Here is an 8636-nt window from a genome sequence, read left to right on the forward strand (position 1 = left end):
ACAAATAATATTGGAGTGGTATATATCAACTCGAGTTTTGTAGTTCTTCACATTCCGTTTCTCCCATTCTTCATGAAAGTAAAAACTGACTCAAGCATTGGATAATGTCTTCTAATGTATTTCCTATTTCACTGTTCAACAAGAAGACTTCAAGAAAAACAGCAACCAAAGAATATAAGAGTAAGAAAGAAGATTAGATGGAGTAAGGAATCTGCAAAAGTTTAAGAGAAATATTCATTCTCTTTTCTTTGCAATAATGGAAATGACATTCTCAGACACAAGATTAATTACTAAATTTTAGATATAAAGACACAGTCATCTAAACCTAGATATCTAGACATAAAGGGTAGGATATTCCCCATCAGCAGTCACTTGCTCTCCTGACAAATTACTATACAGAAGAGAGTATAAAAGAAATAAAAATAAAAATAAAAACTGAAAAAGAAAAAAATTCATATTTTCTTTCGTACGTAAGAATTTCACTTACCATTGCATCATATTGTTCTCTCTCAGAAGGTATTCTACAAATCTATCATGCCCGCAATCGGGCAAGTTAAATTGCCAAAACAAGGCATTTCAATAACTAGATGACCTATATAACCTCTAGTTCATCATCAAAATATTTCATCTCACGGCTTCTGGAGCTGAGTTGCAGTAAGGTGTGTGCAAGCAAACCAATTTAGTGAATGTTAAACAGAGAGTGGCAAATCCCATCCCCACCACCAGCCCAGAAATACTTCTTCGCATATCCAACCTTACAGCCCTCTGAATTATCCTCCCAAAGGTGGGGAGTAATCCTCCACACGCCAAAACCATCACATGATTGAGGCCACTGTAATCAATTCCAGCAAGTATAGCTCCAAATGCAGATATTGGACTCATAAATCCAATTACAGCAGCTGATGCAAGAGATCCATGCCAACTGTCAGTGGTACCAAAGATACAGCTAGCAACTGCAGCACCCCGAGGTAGCCCATGGAGTGAGACAGGAAGGACCATGTGCCGACCAAGTCCATAAGCTTTTGGTGCAGCAACTCCTAGTGCAAGCCCCTCTGCTAATGCATGGAAGGCGACTGCACCACAGGCTAAGAATGACTGGAGGGTGAGAACACTTACTGGAAATCCAGTTACGGATGGTAAATTATTCACAGATGCTCTTTTGCAACTTGCCATATTCAATATACTGGAGCTTGTAACATGGACAAATGCACCTCCTGCGACAAGCAATAGCAACATAGAGACACACCCCATCTTCAAAGACACAAGTAGTTGCAGTGGTCGCCAGGCACCAAGAATGATGGCGATTCCTGAGGCTGCACCCATGAGAAATGCATGCTGAAGATGGAGAGCAAGCGCAAAGGAAACAAGAATACAGCCACCAAGCAATGGCCCAAGACCAAAGAGCAACGAAACGAAAAAACCAGAAGCATCCTCTGCACTGAAATACCAAATAATTGGAAGGTATAAGACAATTTTCAGATGTAGCTGAATGCAAACATAAAACGAAGAACCAAATGGAAACCAGCATAGGGCTAAGGCAATGATACTTTTGGTCCAATATATTTTCATCAACAGTACTAAGTTTTACACAAAGCTCACTTGTAGTCATGACTGAAACTCTGGAACAAGGTGCTAAGAGCTTCCATGAATGCCACAGAAAGCGTGGCTGCTGATGCCACTTGAGGGGGAGAAGCTTCCTATAACAAGAAAAGAAAAAATTGAGATCTAAAACCATGTCTCTTAAGATATGAAACTAAACTCAGCTTCAAGTTTTGACTTTATTTCTTTATATTTTGAATCAATCCTCATGATAAAGTAAATCAAAATATTCCAGAACTCTAGCAAAATAAGTCCTCGAGTTTTAGATTCAACCATGCATTCAAATATCAAGCTGATCATACCTTGAATGCGTCAGGAAGCACCTCAGCAACAACCATCCAAATCATACATCCAGCAGCAAACCCCGTGCAGAAAGGCAGGAACTTGTTAAATGCATCAGCACATATGAAAGAGGGAACTGCTACAATGGGCTGGAAGAATTTTATAACATTAAAAATTTACTATGAATAAGTTAAAAGAATTACAAGCAGAATCGGTTTCGACTGAATGAAAATAAAGTTCTGAATCAGTTAGTCACTTATAAAGTTATATTCTTGAATCCCAAAACCAGGATAAACATTTCTTTCAGCTCATAATAAAATCAATTGATAAGGATAAAACTAAGATGCACAGATTTCCAGATATGCACCTCCAAATTACCCAGAAAAAACAAGCAAAAACACTATATTAATTGATAAATCCTGAAAAATAATAGTCAAGCCTCAAAGCTTTCCACTTGAATATTTGTTTTTAAATAACTGAAGCCACAAGAAATCTGCAAGAACCAAGGTGCAAACCTCCATGCAGAAGCAAGAACAAGAAGGTAGTTCTCTAACATTCCTAAGTGACCACTATTCTCTTTAAAATATCATATTGTTGCTTTCTTTTTATCTGAAACCAAACTGCAGTGTAATAAATTTCCTCTATTGGTACGTAAAATATTTAAAGCCCAAAAAATTACTCAACATGGTGTAATTACCTGAGGTAAGGATGTAATGACACTCCACAGCATTGCATTTTGTGGAGAGACCCCTCTAGATGCAAGCACCATACTCACAGCTAATCCTTCTGGTATGTTATGTACAGCTATAGCCAAAGTAACCAGCAGGCCTTGAGTGAAACCCTTTGATCCTGCAAATGAAACTCCAACACCAGAGCCCTCCCCAAAAGAATGAAGAGTCATAATTCCAATAACAAGAACAACTTTTGTTGCATCTGCACCCTTTATGTCCAACATGCTAACTTCTCCATACTGTTCAAGACACTGTAACAATGTGGTGATGAAACAAATATATTAAATTACATTAGAAACTTCTTAACTTGACACCAAATGATCTACTATGTCCATTAAATGCAACTGAGAGTAATTTAAGTATTTATAAAATTTCTAAGACAACATGCCACCTTGAAACAGCAGTTGAATAACAAATTTAGCAATGAAAGAATGAAACATAAGAGCAGTCACCTTCTTACAGAGTAAAATAAAAATGCCACCTGCTAAAATCCCAATAACAACCCAATTTCCAGCACCATGCTCCTGTCCTTCCTGTATGAGATCAAAGCTTGCAGCCAACATAACACCAGCAGCCATCCCATTGCATATTCCAGCCCAGTGAGGATCAAGCTCCACAAAAAAGAAAGGAACCGCACCTAAACCAGTGGCAGCAGCCATCACCAACGTAAACAATGCAACTGCAGAGACTGAAACTCTACTGTAAGTACCCTTTCTCTCACCCAGTACTTTATTGGTATCCTCAAAGTGTACATCATTCCCTGTACCAGCACCATCTATAACATTACTTCGAATATCTTTGTGTGGCGCAGCTCTTATTCTATGCAGAATGTCACTTTCAGACTCTGCTCCAACACATATGAACAATGCCACCACAAAGAACAAAAATAGCACAATGAAGTTGAATCTTAACTGCATTGTTTATAAATATATGCATATATCACCAAGGTCGACACGTAGTCAAGAGAAACTCTCCCTGCTCACTTTACAAGGGCCGTGGAAATTCTTAAGCACATAAATCCACATCAGCATGCACAAACAGTTCAACTTCAGTGCAACAATCAAGAGCCACTAATACCCTAAAGACAAGCTGGTGCCGATATTTGCTGCAGTCCAAAGTGAAATCATCATTAGCAGATATATGATATCAAGAATATCACTTAATATTAAATGAAATTCATTTCCGCATTCCCCCGCTAATTGAAAATTTTGACACTTCCTACTAACATAATGACACGAAAGCTGAGGGGGCTGCAAACAGCTAATCCAGACAGGCAATAATTAAGATAATAATGCAAGTGGGCTTTGATTAAAAGGAAGCGTCTCTTTGTGGAGGACAGGTCAAAATCCCTAAGACAGCACAGAAGATTCCCAAACTATTTTTAAAATCAACAAAATAAATACGAGATATATACTGGGATTTCTCATTCCAGATAAGTTAATGATCTCCATAATCGCAATTTAAGTAAAAACTAATAAAAGTAAAAATGCAATAGAAAGAGACGGAACAGAAAGAGCTCTCCAATTACGGGGACAAAAAACTTCGCCAAAAACCCTAACGAACGATCCCGTCGTATATCACAAATTCAAGGAGTAGAAGGAGAAAATAAAATCGCACAAACAGATACGATTTGAACGACCTTATTCACAAAAAAGAAATAAGTCCCATACTTTTTTACCCCTTCTGCAACGATTTCTCAGCAGGAACGAAACATCGAAAAACGACTGAATGAAAAATCCAATATCGAAAGAAAAGTAAAGAAAAACTCGACAGATATTCGATTATATATATAAGCATTAACCCAGCTGAATTTGTACGATGCAAGATACTCGCTCAAAAAGTTATAAGATGTCGAATGATTAAACATTATATATGATAAAACTAGTAAATAAAACTTGCCTGAACCAAACAAAAGAGCTTCGGAAGACAAAGCTTGATTCCCGACTGCCTTGACAGGACCAGAATTTCACAAAAGTTATACGCGGGTTTCGAGGAATAAACCCTACTGCCGAATGTCGATCCTTTGATTGTTTTTCTAATATTTTTTATTGAAGAAAAGAAACGAGGAAGGAAGGAGTGGTTACAATAAATATTTATTATACTTGGCATCATAAATCAGCACGTTGTTTTCGTCAACAGACTCACAAAACCACATTAAATGACGGGAAGATGCCTTTCTTTATACGCATTCGGAGTTAAATGGAAACGCATGTAAAAAAGAGTTGACAAAATAAAATGCAACTAATACACTTTTGTATTAAGACACTGTTTGGAAAATTGATGCGACCTAAATGGCTGAGATCATTCAAGGCTAATCTTAAGTTTGGATAATGGTAAAATATAGTTCATTAATGTAGAGTATGATAGTAGAATGATAAAATCATATTCATTTGTTGATGGTATGATTACCTTAAGGTTTTTGATTGTATTTTAAAGATAAAATTTAGACAATTTTTTAAAACTACCGATTTAGTAATTTTTTACAGAATAATATTTTTATTCTATTTATACTCTTATTAAATTTTCATAATTTCTATTTGACCCTCGAAAAAACTTTTCTCAACAGTCCAACTAACTTTTTTTTTTTTCTTTTCTTCTTCTCTTCTTCTCAATCTGTTTTGTTTCATATTTTTTTAATTTATAATTAAAAATTAAAAATTATAGTTTTAAATTAATTTTCTATATTAACTATAAAAAATAAATTTTTATTCTTCATAATAAATTTATTTTTTAATATTTTAAGAAAAAATTCAATAAGAATTATAGTTTAAATAATTTCTCAAGTTAAATAACTTAATTACATTTTAAATAAGTTTTTTTTTCTTTTTTTCTTCAATATTACATACATTAAGACATAGACAATTTGGTAATTTAACTTAATATAAAAGTATATCAACTCATCAATCTAAATAAAACAGCTGTCATTACCATACATTAATATACCATATTTTCAAACATGTCATAACATATCAATTACCATCCTGCACACTTACCATACATTACCTTACATTATTGAACCATCACAAAAATCTTAATGAAGCTCCAAATGAGGCTTCAAGCAGCCAAGCATGTCTTAATGAAGCTCCATGCAACCAAGCACGTCCAAGGGAAGATACAAGCAGTAAAGAGAAAGATCAAACCGACATGGGCCAACCAAAGCAAGATCCAAGCGGTAAGAACTGTTCAAGTGAAGAGCAAAGCAGTTTGGCTCCTAAACAAAGGTTGTATGGAGTCAAGCAAGGTTTGTACATCCCACATGATGGACTTGGGCCATCTGGGAGAAGCATCATGATGCTTAGTGGAACTTTACGAGAGCACGGGTCAAAGTATTCAAGTAAGCCTTCCAACTCATTATCCAAGATTGGATTAGTGAGGAAGAGAGGTGATGCGGAACCCCAAGATCCTTGCTTACTTGAACCTTAAAACTTTTAAATCGATTTAGAACAGAATTTAAATCACAAGTAAAAATGAATCAAATTTGTTTAATCACCCAAATGGTAGAAGTTAAATAAAACCCAAGAAAGATAAATGATATCCCTTGAACTCAATTCAAACAAGCGCTAAGAACAATTAAAATAGGAAATCAAAATTGAAATACAAGTGATAACAATTGTATTCCAAATCAATACCTTGTGCATAAAGTGAAAAGAAAGCCAAAACACTCTTAACTCAATTCTGAAATATTTGATTACCACTCTTGATATCCACAAATAAGAGTTCCTTTGGTATTTATAGTCAAAGAAATCAATGATAAGTTACAACACAATAACTATAATTGTAACTCCCACAATAACTATGCTAATTATATGATAATTACAATTATAACTCCAACAATAACTAGACTAATTATAGGCATGTAATTATTATGTAACTCCTTATAACTCCAATCTTCTTAACCAATACCACTAATTGTTTGTGGCACCATATAGTTATGGGCTCATTCTTATAATAAAACTAAGACAAAATTTAAGCCCAAATGAGTTACACTTGACTATATGAGCTTAATTAACTCAAACTAAAATAAAACAATCCAAAATACTTAAAACAACTCAACTAATCTAGCCCATACACAAGGCTTATTCACCCATTATCAATAAGACTCAAACAAACTCAAATTATCCCAAATCATTTAAACCCAACTAAAGTTATGAATTTGAGTTGTTCAAAAGCTCATATTTGAACTTTTCACAATTGGTCAACCCATCATCCACATGTTTTTGAGTGAAAACTTGGAGCAACTCTTTAAATTTCTTTGCCTTTGATCTTGTTACTAGTCCACTGAAACTTTTCAGGTTTGAAACTTTATTTGTGTTCACGTCATTTGAAATTTACTCCAAGTCACTTTTTGATGCTCTTTGAGTATCTTGAGTATTTTTAGCTTTATTTGCATCATTCCCCCTCCCCTCAAAAAGATTCGTCATTGAATCAATTCCTGCATCAATTTCAAAAATGGACAAATCATATATGTTAAATGTAGCTGAAACACTATACTCACCTAGTAAGTCCACTTTATAGGCATTTTCATTGATTTTGGCTATGATTTGGAATGGACTATCCCACGAACATCCAACTTAGATTTTCGTTTCGATGGAAATCGTTCCTTGTGCAAATGAACCCACACCCAATCTCTGGGTTCAAATGAAATCTTGTGCCTTCCTTTATTGACATGGGATGCTACTTGTTCATTTTTCTTTTCAATGTTCTACCTTACTTTTTTATGAATTGTTTTAACCATTTTGGCTTTCTTATGTCCATCCAAATTAGAAATGTCACTTATAGGAATAGGCAACAAATCAAGTGGAGTTAAGGGATTAAAACTATACACAATTTTAAAATGAAAAAACCCAGTAGAAGAATGTATACTCTGATTATAAGCAAATTCAACAAATGGTAGCATATCTTTCCAAGTTTTAACATTTCTTCTAATTAAAGCATATAATAATGTACAAAGTGTTTTATTTACTACTTCAGTTTGACCATCCGTTTGTAGATGTGAAGTAATAGAAAATAAAAATTTGGTCCCAAATTTGGATCACAAAACTCGCCAAAAATGACTTAAAAACTTAACATCCCTATTGGACACAATGGTTTTAGAAATGTCATGCATTCTAACAATTTCGCGAAAAAATAAATCCGCTATGTGTGTGGCATCATCTGTTTTATGACATGGTATAAAGTGTGTTATTTTGAAAAAACGATCAATAACAACAAATATTGAGTCTCGACCTTTTCTAGTCCTAAGCAAACCCAACAAAAAGTTCATAGAAATATCAACCCAAGGATACGTGGGAATGGGTAATGGCATATATAATCCATGTGGTTGAACTGTAGACTTAGTTTGCCTATATGAGATGCACTGCGCATAAATTTTCTCAATATGTTTGTGCATATTAGGCCAAAAAAATGTTCATATAAAATGTTCAAAGTTTTATCAATCCCAAAATATCCCATTAAATCACCACTATGTGTTTCACGAACAAGTAACTCCCTAATAGAACTATTAGGCACACATAACTTTTTCTTTTTAAATAGAAAGCCATCATGCATCGTTTTAATACTTTGAAATGCTCAAATCCCAACAACTTTTTAGAAAGAATAGAGATAAGACTGTACCTTCTTGAAAGCACATCAGCTACCACATTTTCTTTTCTTTGCTTATATCGGATCACATATGGGAAGAACTCTATGAATTCCACCCATTTTGCATGTCGTTTATTAAGTTTGTCTTACCCTTTCAAATGCCTCAAAGATTCATGATCGGTGTGAATCACAAATTTTTTTAGTAACAAATAATGCTGTCATGTCTCTAATGCTCTTACCAAAGCATAAAACTCTTTGTCATAGGTGGAATAATTCAATTGTGCACCATTGAGCTTCTCACTTAAGTAAACAATGGGTCTTTTATCCTGCATAAGAACAACACATATCCCAAGCCCAGAGGCATCACATTCAATTTCAAAAGTTGAATCAAAATTAGGCAATCTTAATAAAGGCACATTACATAACTGTTCTTTCAATAAGAAA

The 8636-nt window shown here is 34.6% G+C and overlaps 1 protein-coding gene across 3 annotated transcripts; it reads right to left on the reverse strand.

Moving 5' to 3' along the window:
- Positions 1-436: 436 nt before the first annotated feature.
- Positions 437-4788, reverse strand: LOC110824365 (ZIP metal ion transporter family). 3 transcript variants are annotated; one of them, XM_022054962.2, is made up of 7 exons: positions 4512-4785; positions 3525-3717; positions 3065-3372; positions 2579-2863; positions 1902-2030; positions 1600-1697; positions 437-1438 (listed from the first exon to the last, which is right to left on the reverse strand). In XM_022054962.2, the coding sequence occupies exons 3-7, from the start codon at positions 3269-3271 to the stop codon at positions 625-627; spliced, it is 1533 nt and encodes a 510-aa protein (XP_021910654.1). In that variant the 5' UTR covers positions 3272-3372; positions 3525-3717; positions 4512-4785; the 3' UTR covers positions 437-624. The 3 variants fall into 3 exon arrangements, with proteins under 3 accessions (XP_021910654.1, XP_021910653.1, XP_088079175.1); XM_022054961.2 differs by having other exon boundaries at positions 3065-3717; positions 4512-4788; XM_088223049.1 differs by lacking the exon at positions 4512-4785 and adding an exon at positions 4283-4474 and having other exon boundaries at positions 3065-3717.
- Positions 4789-8636: the final 3848 nt, after the last annotated feature.

The sequence above is a fragment of the Carica papaya genome, chromosome 6 (assembly GCF_054855325.1).
Source record: "Carica papaya isolate Zhongbai chromosome 6, ASM5485532v1, whole genome shotgun sequence".
Taxonomy (NCBI): Eukaryota; Viridiplantae; Streptophyta; class Magnoliopsida; order Brassicales; family Caricaceae; genus Carica; species Carica papaya.

Bases quoted from the DNA above. Each gene is read 5' to 3' on its own strand.
- LOC110824365 (XM_022054961.2), bottom strand. From the start codon at position 3,529: ATGCAGTTAAGATTCAACTTCATTGTGCTATTTTTGTTCTTTGTGGTG. The intron at 1,698-1,901 runs GTATGATCAGCT...TTCTTGTTATAG, and splicing joins TGCTTCCTGACGCATTCAAG to GAAGCTTCTCCCCCTCAAGT. The intron at 1,439-1,599 runs GTGAGCTTTGTG...TTGGTATTTCAG, and splicing joins AGTTTCAGTCATGACTACAA to TGCAGAGGATGCTTCTGGTT.